Below are 14,526 nucleotides of genomic sequence, written 5' to 3' on the forward strand. Positions count from 1 at the left end.
AAGACAATGCCATGTCATCATACACCACAGGTAAGGAAAGCAACAGGATGGATGCAACTTAGCTACTGTACATCAACCCTGGAAGCCAACTCAATACTGAAAACCAAGCAGACAACTACATAAAGACAATATTCAAGGTCTGTAGCTTTAAAACATGGGTTTGATATATGAAAGGGAAAACTATCAGACTATGTTCAAGCATAAAGTACAACAGTAGGTCCACTGACGTGAAAACACAGCATCTGGACAAAACAATTTCACTCTGTACTCGCTGTAAAGACAGCGAAGCAGAGAAAAGAGGAAAAAAGATGAAGATCTAGAAGAAAGTCAACTTCTGAAATCCTGGAAAGATCTGAAATTAGGCAGAGTTTAATGAAATTCCTCAGTCAATGACTGAGCTGTTAAAGCCTGGGTATGCTATTTCCACTACGTCTACATAAACTCCCAAAAGGGAAACATTCTTCTGTCAGCAGATAGCCAGAGAAACTTGCCAATTTGCTCAGCGTCACAATTACGTAATGCAGTTTCGTAGGCTTCCAGGGTTGCGAGTGAGCTAGCACTCCAGTTTAAGAGGGCTGTTTTTCCAAGATTATGTCCAAACCCACAGAAGTGACACAGGTTTTTCTGGCCAGGAAAATGAAAGCTGGCACAGACACCTCGTACAGCTTCCTCCGTTCCCCAGGAGATGTTACTTCTACTTATAACCCAGAATACTCATTGTAGTTTGAGTCTGAAAGAGGAGGAACAAAATACTCCAAGACACTTAAAAAAAAAAAAAAAAAAATTAACGAGTTCAATTCAGCAGATAAAGGGGTTCAAAGGAAGAAGTAGTAAGCCGTGGTGATCACTGCAAGAAGGATCGATGCTCTTAGAGAGTACAGTGCTACACAGTTTTTCCACAAGTGTTACAAGCACCTGGAAAGATCCATCTTTGAGAGCTACCATACCAAACAAGTCAAATGAGAGTCAAATGAAACGTATGCAGTAAAGGAACACATCTACTACTCAGGCATCCTACAGGAAAAGAACATCCAACCCCACACTGACATAGAGAAAAGTGGTGGCAAAACGGGGCAATCCTAGGAGACTTTTGAAATGCTTAGCTTAGCTAGCAGATTAAAAACACAAAACAAAAGAAATACATAGCCTACTTTACTCCTCAAAAGACAGAAATACAAAATGTTTTAAGAGGTAGTAGGCATGCCTCTACAGCATGCCTAGTATTTCCTTTAAATCTGGGGACAATGGGAGGAGGTAGCAAAGAACGAATAGGGAAGCAGAAGGAGTCCAGGGATGAAAACTTTCTTTAGAAGTGAGTGCAAGCTTCTGCTAGCTTTGATGCTACCACTGCACTAATGGAAATAATGAGATGCCAGAAACTTCTGTACCAGATATCAGCTGTCCCTACTACAGACTTCCGTCTGGCATGTCATCTCAGCCCTCAAAATTACGATTCAAATATTAGGATTGGGGGTCAAGTTACCTCCTTTTTGCAGTAAGATTATGTCCTGCAGGAAGGAAAGCTCTAATTCTGCTAGTGAGATAGCTCCTGTTTCTGATAAGCCTTCTGAGGATCACCAGAGCCCAGACCAGAGAGAAATTTTTACTAGCAACGTTTACAGGTGCAAACAAGGGAGGGGGGGAAAAAAAAAAAAGAATGAAGGCATAAGGACAGACAGATGCCAAACCAGATATCGAGCTCAACAGAGCTCAGATATCAGAAAAACCGACATCAAACAACAGAGTAGGATGAGGAATCCAAGAAATTCTGCTGTATCGGTGCACTGCAGAAACCATGAACTAGAAGAGAGCACAACAGGTCTGTTTGGATCCAAATACAAACACTGAAGTGCACAGTATCTCCAGAATAACCCTGACCAAGGTTCAGACCTTGTGCTGTTTGTCTCTATGGTCTTGATGGTACCCTGCTCAGGGCTCAAAGGTAAGCAATGACACCAGCCTTACTGCTAATTCTCAAGAAAGAGAATGGGAACTTGTGGAGTAAGTAGCAATCTAGGTGCAAAGGGTTAATATTTACCTCCCTCAGCAGAAGCAAGAGCTTCAGTTCCCTTTTCACTGTGGCTTTTGGTACTGTGGATTATGCCCCAGTCCAGGTCCATGACAAAACAGTAAGGACTGGACAACTTAAATTTCAGCTTCTAGCAAATCTCAAAGAAAAGTTCAAAACTTGAAAAAGCATTCTAAAAAAAATACACATACTTTGCATTATTTAAAGTACATTATTTTCAGATAAATTTAAAGGTCACAAACTTTCTCTAGGCGTTGTTACATACTCTAGTCCAGAAATGTCACGGAAAATAAAGTTAGAATTACCACAGTAGTTTGGTGGAGATTAAGTAAATGGAACCATTAGAAACTGACACATTTTAAACCTGTGTAAGCTACAAATAAACTGCATACTAGTTCTGAAGTTACTTTAGATATTCTCTCAGATTAAAATAAACCAACAGCCAAAAAAAAATCTGATACATCCAGATTTCTTGCCTATCAGTATTTTGATATGTAAAGAGAACCGTAACCATTTCTAGTTACTTTCTCCATACAATCCATAGTCATTTGACTGAAATATGCGGTGAATATTATATCTATTTATTTTATGACGGGACGAGGACCTTAAAAAACACAGAAATGCTGACAGGAAATAAAGGATTTTTCTGTCCCCGCCAAAAAACAGCAAGCATTATATACCTTTTATTCATCATCCAATGAAAGCAGTGAAATAGTTATTAAAATTCTGAACATTTTGGCATAGTAAAAGAAACAAAACCAAAACCAAAAGTAGTTCTGCAAATAACTCATTGGTTTGCAATGGGGAAACAGGGAAGGAAAATATTGCAAATACTTGATTCCACTTCTTTCTGCACTGTAAGAAGTCGAGGCTCTCCCCTCTTTGAAAACTTCTAACAAAGAAATAGTGGGTATATTTAATCTACACATGGCCAAAAACAGACTGCTTGCAGATAAAGCTTATACTGGAGAGGAAAAGAGAGAAGGGGAAATATCTTCCTCCACCCAAAGAAATTAATCCACCTTTCTATGATAAACTACAACTCTTTTTCCAAGATAGCATCTGCTTCTCAAATACAGTGCTGCACTAAGTGTTTCTCAAACACTGTAGCCACTGATCATGCTAAGTCCATTTTTGGAAAGGGTAAAAGTGATCAAAGTTGCACTATTGGTGCCACTCGCAACAAGCCTTATTTTGAGGCACACAGGAGCCGTAGGTATTACCCTTGTACGCCCCTTCAGATAACACCAAGGCTGCTTCCAGTACTCTGCTTATCTTCTTACTCAAGCAAAACTAGTTAGAGGACAGCGCTCTGGGAAATTCTTGAATTTGCCAAATATTTTCCCAAGAACATATGGCTCCAAAAAACATAAATAATGTGCACAAGGGCAGTGTACTACCTTTCCCCTCATCCCAGCCACCATCACAAGCTTCCCCAACACAAGCTGCAATCAGAGGTCCTGGGAAAACATAAGTTAGCAGGAGATATTTTTGTAGCTTAACATAAACTTATGAGGATTGATCCAAGAATGGAAAAAAAAAAAGTGTGCATGGGGGAAATACAAGAGGCGAGGAGGGAAGAGACTGGAGTTGAGACAAAGTTCAAGAATCTTCATGAGAAAAAAATATACACTTTTTATAAAATTAGATTTCAGTGCTACCCTCCCTATCATTTTTCCAGGTTTGCAAATATTTAAATACAACAGCAGCATTTGCTCACAGTTTGTACCCCTCTCAGTTCTCCTCGTTTTACTCTGAGATTAAGGTAAACGGTGCGTATGTCCCCATTCTTCCATGAACGGAATGGGATTAAATTCAGAGGCCCTTTAAATGGCTGAAGCGTTGCTCAACAATCACATCATGCCCATCAAGGACCAAGTGCACTGGGCTGACAGAGAACCGAAACACATTGCCCCCAAGGGGAAAGATCTCAGCTACAGGAACAGTACCGTGCAATTCCTACTTGCATATAGTTCTTCTCTCTGTACATTACTGTTCTGAAATAGAAGTCAGGTAACCCACTTTAAGCCACTTAAGGCATAGAAAAGGCATGGGTCCAACTCCACCAACTGATTCACTGGGGGCTGCATGCAAGAGAAAGAAAAGCCCCAGCTGTAGACTGGCAAACAAGAGCTTTAACATTCAACCAAAGAAAAAAACGTTAGTTCCTTTTCATTATGGGCGTATTTTTGTTTTAGCGTGTCAACAGAATTAGGCAAGGCCTATGAAAATGCACGAGTGATAGATGAGGATATTCTTTTTAAAAGCTTGCTGCTTTTTCTCCACCTACTATTGGATTCACAAACTAGAAACGAGATACCTGTAAACACTAGTGAAAACATACAAACTGGAAATACTTCATTCATCCTCTTCTCTAACTCACAAAATCTGTAAGACTCCCTATTTTATTACCTGATACATGTTAAAGATTCACAAAATTTAAAGCTTACCTTTGGCAAACATTGGCAAAATATCTGGGCTTCCCCAGCTCCAAGTATATTTACTCTCATTGAAAAGAGAGTCAAATTCCACTGGATTCTCCTTCCAGCCTGGTAAAGGAAAACAACAACAAACACCATACACACACAGATTTCAGTGGGGCTGCCAAAACATCTCCTTGACCGTTAAGACTGACAGTGCAGGCAAAATGTATTCAAAAGTCTCCATTATTTGAAAATGAATTCCACAGTGCAGGTTTCAGTCTTACTTCAGTTTCAGCCTGTTTGCAATTAGCGCCCCATTCAACACGAAACGGGCTGAAAACCTAGGCCAGTTCTATTATGCAGGATTTCAAATAAACAAAAAACTCGGCTGGTTTACCTTTTACAAAACTCAAATTCTCTTCAATGCTATATCCCCTGCTGTCTGACCTCTGCTCTCAGTTTTCAACATTTCAGGCAATAAATTACACACTCATATATCATATTACCAGCAGCTATGTTCCACCCTTTCACAATAAAACCTTCAAGATTTTCTGTTTCCATGACAAGGTAGTTGATGAATACATAAAGAGATGCTCTTAACAGCCATTCCTGCCAATCCTACGTTTGCAGATGTGAGAATGAAGACCCTTTCGATTAGAAAAATGGACAATATCAGATAATTCCTCTCATCTCCCCTTTCCAAAAACAATATATAACCACTACAAGTGTTTAGGCCTGGGACAGGGCAGAGCAGCATACAAAACAGCAAGTCAGTAACGTGAGGGCTTGCTCTGTATTCTTAACCACACAGCAACAGCTGTCTCTGGGTAAAACACAGTTGGGGTTTTGGCTTTGTTTTGCTACTGATCCTCTAACACAGTTTAACAATGTGGTTCAGCTAAAACACTGCAGCTCACTTATTGTTTATGGCATCTACATAACCATCTCCCAGAATGTCCCAAATGATAATTAAAAACTGCTACATGAAGAGGTCAATCCTAACCCACTTTTGCTTTTACTGTTTAATAGCACTATATTTAAATTTCACTGTGTTGCAAAATATTAACTTATTCTAAAATAAAAGCATGTGAACCTATTTTTCCACAGCTACCAATAGTCACAGATAACAATATCCCTCCAGGAGAGGCTTATGTTTTCCACATAATCCTGGTATACAAACTACTATGCAGGTATCTAGCCAGCATTTAGAACCCTACCATATCACTAAAATACATTATTTTGGAGGGCAAATTCAAAGCTTTAGGACTAGCATACCTTTAGCAACTGCACTGACATCTTCATAAAATCCAGCTATAAGTGCAACGTGGCCTGGCCTAGACTCTGTTGGGACACGCGTATGAGAGATTCCCCAGCTGCCAATATTCTCTAGAATACTCCTGAAAACAGGATAAAAAGTAGTTAACGCTTAAGACTTCTCAGGAGAATAACAGTTTGTACATATGAGTGACAGGCAGATGCTAGGCAGGAAATGCAAAAAGCCCCAACTGAAACAAATTGTCACTGGAGCGTGCTGTGCAGCAATACAAATAGAACATTAACCTGCAAGTAGTTCAAAACTGCAATACCCTACAGAGATCATTACTACTGGGGCCCATCACCACTTCAAAGAGATGAGCTTAACTAGTGTTTTAATACACTTAGAACTAATGCGTTTTTTTGGCTCTTTTCTAATATGGTTTGCTTTCTTCCCATCAGATTGTTGCTGCCTGGTATTGCATTTTCTTTGTTCTTGTCATTAAGCTTGAAAATGTCTAGCTTAATCTTCCCCTATTCATTAAATAGGCTCAATTACAATTAGTTCTTGTGACCATGTCTGTCTTCTTTATCTGTGCTGAATCTTGGAAGTCAGCATCAAGAGGATTTAAAAACAAAGGTAAACCTAAGGTGCAAATCATTTGAGAAACACGGAGAAATTCAGGCAAATCTTATATTTTATGCAATTACACCAAGGTGAAAGAGGATACATTCTCATCATATGCATAGAAACGTTAGTTGTATAAGCATTATGCACACACATAAGAAAACTGATAAAAAAAGACAGGAAAATAGAGGACAAAAGCCCAAGCATAAGACACAGCATTACAAGCTATTCCTGTCTGCTGGAGACTGCCAGAGAGCAAGCAGTGAGCGTTACCATGCACTGTTTTCTTGTCTCCATCTTCTGGAAGAAAAGAAAGATTCACCGCCTACTGTTTGGGCAAGGTAAAATAAATAAGACATACCTTACACTAATGTTTAAGACGTAAAAAAAATTTAAAAAGCAGTAGAAGCTTCTAATCATTGTTGTTCCAAATGTAAGTTACAGAATTTGCTAATTTTATAGGACATGTTCACAGCCCATCAGTAGATTCTGAGCACATGTTTCGAGTAAACTTTTTACTTTTAAATAGAGAACACACTTTGATTTTATTCAGTTGTTAATTAGAAGATCTGTATACTTTGTTTCAAATCTATTTCTCAGTAATGAAATAAGGCTCACAACAATCTAAAACGTCAGGATTCACACTAAGCTCACTGAATTGACGGGTTTTTTTGTTTTTAAACTCATCTTAGATCTCACATTCTCAGGCTCGTTTCAAACATATAGCCCAAACGTTAGAGTGAAGAATGAAAAAAGGTGATATCATGCTCTGTCATTTCCCTCCTAGCTCATGCCCCACTACATTTTAAGACAAGCAATATTTTAAATAAGTACTACTTTGAAGAAGAATTTCAGTATCAGTTAAAGAGATTTCTAACTTTTTTTTCCCCCCACTGGAGACTGATCAAAACATATTGCACTAGCACTATTGGAAAATTTATGAAAAAATAAAGCAGTTTTGGCCCTACTCACACTTTGCAGTGACAATAGGTAAGAAACTGATTTTATTAAGTTGAAACGTAATCCTTTACTTTTGCTTTTGAGCTCCTGTGTTACAGGATCTGAAGTCAACAACACCACAAGTCAGGCAGAGGAAACATAGTTAGAACGGCATTGACCTTTTCAAAATTCATTTTGCCGTGTAAAATTATTTCAAAACCCTTTACTCAGGAGAATCTTTTTAAAAGTTACTTTCCTTGATAGCATAAACATTAGCAACCCATAACAATGATGGCCACGATATAATAATACAGCTGAAACATGCCAAGCAACCCATAACAATGATGGCCACGATATAATAATACAGCTGAAACATGCCAAGCAAGAAAAAAAAGAAAAAGTCTTCCCCAAAATTCTCCACAGGCCAGCAAAGCAATTCAGAAGACCACCCGTGGTTCCTTGCAGCTCTCAGAACTCTGCTGTATGACACATTTTTCCAGAAATTTTGTAGGAGAAGAGACTGAATAGCTGGCATACCTCAGCCAGCAACCTGTTCCAAGCATAATGGATTATATTTATTATTACCTACTAAAACCTTGCTTCCATTTATAGCACATTACAACAACAATGACCCTTGCTTATTTAAAGACAATTTTTCCTCATTAAGAGAACAGCAGTTCCCAAAGTGTTCCACCCAGATGCGACAAGTAGTCTGACTATCATGCTGCCTGCTACTATAAAGCAGTAAGGGTCTGAACACTTGGCACTTAGGAATGAATGTACAAAAAAGTGAGCTTTTATATAAAATTGCTTGTATTTTGGGTCAATATTCTTGAAACAGGCAAGCTCTGCAATAACTTGGCAGAATGAAAAAAAGGACAGCTCCAGCAACCAACATCTGATCTCACTGACCCATTTTACAAGATGAACTTAAGGACGTTGGACAGCTCAAGGGTTTGGAGGTGAAAGACAGAGCCTCTTACTTCTCAGTTTTAGCAGTATATATGACAGAACTGAAGAGACCCTTGGGACTACTTGGCCTGTCACCTTTCAGAAGGCAGAGCACTCCATGTGTTTTCCTTTCATGCTCTCTCACATACACACACTTTCACATGTGTTGTATTTATGCACAGAGTGAGATGCAGGTAGAGGCCAAGGCAGACTTCATTGGCAGCCATGAACCAAGCTGTTAGCATCTTCACCAGTTGTAAGGCAGTTCTTCCCCTCCATTTCCCTAGGTATTCAGTGACAATGTTTCAATTGATGATTTTGGAAAACAAAAGCCTTCTGTAACTCCACAAACAAGGTAAAGACAAGACAGCAAGACTGCAAACCTCCCAGCACTAGGGTTTGTTTGGAAAACTAATATATCATTCTCCTTTTTATTTCTAGATAGGCGTGGTAACACCAAATGGTCAAACCTGAAAAAAGGCACACTTGTAAGAGCAAAATATCCAGTATAACTCCTTCCTAGTCGATATTCATCACTGCTCCTAGTGATGAGGGATTACGGCATTCCCAGCTTGCTGACTGTGCAAAAGACCAACACTTTTACTGCTATGAAAAGAAACTGCTCTGGAGAAGCCATGAAGTCCACTGACAAGGGAAGGCATGCAAAACTCATAAGGATGTGGCAGAAAGTTGCAAGTGGTAGCCAGCACCTTACAAAAACACTGCAACTCAACAGGAAAAGCAGCTATAAGCAATCCCATGTATGCTGACAAGTGCTGCAGTACAAGAAGATTTTCCTCAGTTTTTTGAAGCAGATTGGAGATGCTATAACAGCTTCAGATGAACGAATTTGGATTTGCTTTGACATCCACGCCAAACCAGTACTATTACACAAAAGTAGGCTTATTTAATATTGTCCACTTTTTTTAGTCTAGGAAGTTACTTGACTTATAATCAAATATTTACCTGAATGTAAGGCAAAAAAGGCGGCTAGGGAATGTGAACTTTAAGCACTCAGGCAAAAGGCTTCTAGCACTCTTTTGCGGTCGCGTTAGTTTTCCACAATCTTAACAAACCAGATCATGTCATTAAGCAATGAGATACATGCTAGAGATAGCATAAGGGAGGCAGTGGGTCACGCACTGAGGAAAGGTGGAACAAACAGCAAGTGGCAGCATGTTGTTAGATCCATTCCGCCCATCCTTTCTAATCACTCCTTTAAAAAGCCTCATCAGTAGCTCAGAACTAGAAGACAAGCATGTTAATGAACTACTCCTACTACCCTGAACATCCAGGAAGCCATTCAAATTAATGGCTCAGATAGGTTTCAGAATTGATGCCATGCTGGTGCAAACAGAGAAAGTTCACACATCTCTCAGTTACTGGCCATTTGCTGTTTTCAGAGGACAGTGCTGAATCAGTTTACTCTCTGGTCATTTTTTAACTACTTGACTGATAATGGGCTGGGAGGGGGGCACCAAGTTGAATAAATTCATTTCTGCAGAACACAACTCTGAGAAAGTTTGCCACACAAGTTGGGGGGAAGGTGGTATCAACCCACCACAGCTACCTTAGTTCCTCTTGTTCCCATGAGAACCCTTTCAACATTACATAGAACTGTCTCAGCTTGCACATTTAGCTACGTCTTCTGGATCAGAAGCATTTTCAGATGGACTTACCGCAGGAAAGGTGCTCGAGGAGTACCGTTGCTGTCCAATTCATACAGGGAATCTGCCCGCAGACCATCAGCGACAAAGAGCACGAGACGTTTTGCTGGGGGTGGTAATGGAGTCTGCTGAGGAGTCATACCATGAACCAGAGGGGAGGTGAAGTAGATGTCAAAAATGGAGGCCAAGAAGACACAATGCACAAGGAGACCAGCAACTATGAACACTGGCATACCCATGACGACAGGAGCCTTGTAAGGCAAAGTTCAACACTGAGAGGGAGTAAGAAAAAGAAAGTGATCACGATGAGTCTCATCTGATAAATATTCATTTCATTTGTTATAGAATAGGAGTACCATAACTACAGACATTACCCAATTTCATAATCAAGCTCTACTTATAACACATTTTTTTCCCCAGAAATTCTCTTCTTGGTCAAAAGTCATTGAACTGCTGATTCAGACTTACAGATAGTCATCATGTCTCAGCATCTCATCTGTGGTGCTTAGTGGGATATCAGGTGACTTCGTAAGACCATAAATCAAGCCAGTGCTTGATTTATGCTATTCAACAGTTTTATGTTATTTCTTTAATGACACAAGAATCAGACAATGCAGTGTCTGTACAAACAGACTACTCTGACCTGGCTGATTGTGTGACAGTGTTGAGGTGTGTTTAGTTGGACACAAATCAAAGACAGCTAAGGTAAGCCAAAGGATCCCTGCAGTGATTCCGAAGCAGCTTTCTGCAGATTTACTATCAGTTCTGGGCTCATTATACGCTGTCTACAAACAAAGAAACTTTTTAATAGAATAAGATGCCCTGTTTAAGTGCAGAACGCTATTACTCTAGAAGACATGACAAAAGAACAACAGCTGAAGACCGTTTCAGTTGGGTAATGGCATATGCTTTCCACTCTGTCATCCTTTGAAGTCAGCCTAGTGATGGAAGTATGCATAAGCAACAGGTATACTAGAAATACACACCACTGCCACATGCACACTCGGCGTTTCATCTGAGGCCTCCTGAAGCCAATGCAAACACGTATATCGACTCAGGTAAGTTTTGCATCTTAGTCTGAATGAGGCGTGCCTCAATGGAAAGTATTGTTAGTTTTGACCAAGCTTATATTTGAATAAGGAATTTAACAGCTTGGTCACAGCCCAAAAGATTCAGCTGCTCAATTGCCTATAGACATACACATCTCCCTCTAAAAAACTGCCCACTGTAGAAACTAGTTAGCGCCTCTAAATAACAATATATACATTTCTTTTATTACTTACAGAACTTCAGTATTTAGAAATATGAAGACTGACAAACCCGGTCAGCAATCACATAAGATTATTCTTATCAAGCACAGAAAAGGTTTCACTACCACATAACCTTAACTCGGACCAAAACTCAGAAATTTTTTTATCCAAAAAGGCAGCTATATGCATTGTTACTTATTAATTAAAAGAAAATTCCGGTCTACACGTAACTTAACCATAATTTACAATTTCATTCATTTTCCCTATTGAAATACAGACGCAATCATCTCAGCCTTAATCAAAAACATTAATATAATAAAGATTTCTCATTTTCGAGACTGAGGGGAAAAAACAGGTAGCAATCAAAACTGAGGTAACTAAATAAGCAATTTTCAAGAGAGACATCTAGTGGTCATAGTTAAGTAACTAAATAAAAATGTTTTATTAAGCAGGAGCTTATATATCCAAAAAGTGAGACTATGAATATTTGAAAATATCAGTTTCTTCATTTTTCAGCACTTGAGCTTTTTATTTTTAAGCACTCAGATTTTGTGCATGAAGTTAAAACACATGAAGCCAATGAGAATCACAGAAACACCATCAGGTTGAACACAGGATCTCATTTTATGCAGCCAGTTTTATTTTCCATCAGACTTTTCCTTTTGCTACGGCTGTGTTTTTTGATAAGAGAACCAAAAGTACTCATGCTTTAAACTGATGAATCTAAATATCCTATTAAACAGAGCAGTTGCTTTAATCAGATACTTGCTGTTGCACATTCCCAGTGCTACAACGCTATAAGCTTAACATATTCTAAATTTTTCTAATTAAAGTATTAGTAACCTAATCTGTTTTCAGCGCTAGATATCTCTCTCGGCTTTAACTCCCCAAGCCTGAGCCCCAGCCTAAGGAGTACAGGGAGTGCAGTAACACAATTTAAGTTTAATACTGTCTCATCAGATTATGGTGATCTACAGAATTAATTTAAGAAAGAATTTTCTTTTGCAACTACAGTTTAATTACATTATACTGAACTATTCCTCCAGGTAAAGTGTATCTAGCTGCTCATTACTATCAGAATATTTCAAAACAGGGAGTTCTCAATCCACCTGCTTCTGCCATGTCCTTCATAGCAGCTCGTTCTGCCTCTAGCTTAACTTCAGTACTTTAGCGCACAACACTGTGCGCAGTGACATAACATCATCAACAGCATCCTACCATCACGCTTACAAATTCTTTCCCAATGGTATGAACTATAAACTATTGGGAAATTTCTTAAGCAGATACCCAATTGCATCTCAGCAGAATGCAAGAGTTCTACCTTGGTCTCTTTCCAAATCACAGTCTTGCTTTCAAACTAGTAAGCCATTGCATGACGTTTCGTAAATCAACACACGTCTGTGATTATAGACAGTTCTAGCTCAGTGAACAAGGTTTAAGAACAGTCAACAGGAAGCAGTTCTACAGAAGCAACCGCCTCCTCCTATACCTTTTGAGGCTAATGAAGTTAAAACTGAATTTGGTCATTGCTAGCTTAAAGTACCTAAACTTCAGTTAAAATAGCCAATCTATAAAAGAACGTATCCTCTTCTAACATCCAAAGTGCCATGGAAGAGTAACCAACATTTCCGGTAAACTGTGATTTTCAATGAAAAGGGAAGTTTTATCATTTCCTGGATTTGAGGCCTCCAGTCAAAGCACCTGGTCTACCCCTGTGTAACAAAGCCCCAAGACCAGGCTTTTTTGAGCAAACTTTCCACAGGTCCATTCAGAACCCGCTGTCAGCCCCTCTCAATACATACTCTACAGTTCAGAGTGCACCCTTCTTTCTTCTCAGACTGTTAACGTTGAGACATGTTTGACTGCAAAGAAGGGTGAAAGAAAAGCAAATGGGCACATGGATGACATCCCTCGTAGAGTTTTTGTTACTGGCAGCTGCATACTAATGCTTTTTTCATCTTCAAGCATTTATCTACATGCTCCTTCTACTACTGCATAGGCTTCTTGAAATTTCTTGAAATTTTCCTAGAGTCTCTAAGACAGTCGGAGGGTTCCCACAGGAACACCACCCGTGAAAGACACTAATTTCACAAGTCAGTGTAATATCAAATGTGTTACCACGTGCTTAAAGAACGCCTGCCCTTGGAAATAAACATCACATTCAGATATTAATGGAATAAAATATTCCCTACTAAAGCAATGCCTTCACTAGACCTCTGAACTTATGTATCGTGGTCTAAGACAGACACAGGTGGAAGAGAGTTGAACATTAGTCTGAAATAGCCCACTTTGCATGCACAAACTAGTTTCCATTTTGAAAAAGCGCTTGTTTATCTTACTGATCTGCTGTTGCGCAAAATAGACCCTGGGTGATACTGATTCAGTTCTTGGCTGAACCGCTATCAGCTAAGACTTCAAACAGTTCTTTTATCAACAAAAGCCAGCAAGTCAGAAAGAGTCACAGCAGTCCAAAAGGAGTGTCAGAGCTGTCATTCAGAATACTCTTTCAGTTTGCCTCTATTCAACTAAGAAAATAAGAGTTTTCACCCCTTCCAAGAAGGGCAGTCACCCTCACTGCAATGCAGGTTAATAACTACCGAACTCTGACTAAGACAAACCACTGGCACTTTATTGCCAATAACACATTTAATTGCAAACTTTCTATACTTCGAACATAAAAATAGGTGTCCTGCAAACTGGGGGGAAAATCCTCTTCCTGAATTAACAGAATGATTTCAGTCAAAGTCATTTTAATTCACATTTGCAGGTATTTAAGCTTCTCAAGTGTAGGATGGGTTACCACTTTTCGTTTTGCTGTGCAACATGCTAGTTATGCCCATGAAATTCCATTTATTTGATATGAACGGGGGTCGGTCCAAGGCAACAGAGAAAAAAACACCTCCTCTTAGAGCAGCCATCCATCTTCCAGAACCCCGCTATTAAAAATTGATTTATCATGAATCACTGAACCATGAAGGGCAGACTACCAGTAAAGTGGATGCAACAGATGGAGGGACTTCCATGATTTGTGAATATGCCTTCACAGAACAGGATGCTTAATGCTAAACAATGTCTGTGCTGTGCAATTGCAAGTACAAACATGCACGGCACTAGCAGAAAGATGACTTTAGACATGAATTGGACTCCTGTGGTGATCTCCTCTAGCGCACTCTGCTGTGCAAGAAGCCATTGTTACATTTTTTCCGCCCACCTCCAAGAGGAGCAGAATCATCACTTGACCTGTATTCTCAAAGATGCAGTGCAAGGTTTTGGACTTAAAGTCTGAGGAGGGATTCGCTGAACTGTCAACACAGCCTCCACACCACCTGTGCAAGAATAGCCAATATTAAAGCAGGAACTGGTTGATAGCGCCAGTGAATTTGAA

The 14,526-nt window shown here is 39.4% G+C and overlaps 1 protein-coding gene across 38 annotated transcripts in view; it reads right to left on the reverse strand.

Moving 5' to 3' along the window:
* Positions 1-14,526, reverse strand: part of PIGN (phosphatidylinositol glycan anchor biosynthesis class N) — a 129,879-nt gene that overhangs the window by 103,930 nt on the left and 11,423 nt on the right. For 24 of the 38 annotated variants that reach the window (XR_011138994.1, XR_011138995.1, XR_011138990.1 and 21 more), the window contains 3 exons: positions 9,904-10,163; positions 5,728-5,849; positions 4,480-4,578 (listed from right to left, as the gene is read on the reverse strand). Coding sequence is in view for 31 of the 38 variants with exons in the window: in XM_068931546.1 (XP_068787647.1) it covers positions 4,480-4,578; positions 5,728-5,849; positions 9,904-10,130 (448 nt within the window). In the remaining 7 variants the exon portion in view is untranslated. Of the gene's footprint in view, positions 1-4,479; positions 4,579-5,727; positions 5,850-9,903; positions 10,164-14,526 lie in introns of those variants that run through there. The other 14 variants (XM_068931558.1, XM_068931560.1, XM_068931554.1 and 11 more) reach the window with 4 other exon arrangements.

Source organism: Struthio camelus, chromosome 2 (genome assembly GCF_040807025.1).
Source record: "Struthio camelus isolate bStrCam1 chromosome 2, bStrCam1.hap1, whole genome shotgun sequence".
Classification (NCBI taxonomy): Eukaryota; Metazoa; Chordata; class Aves; order Struthioniformes; family Struthionidae; genus Struthio; species Struthio camelus.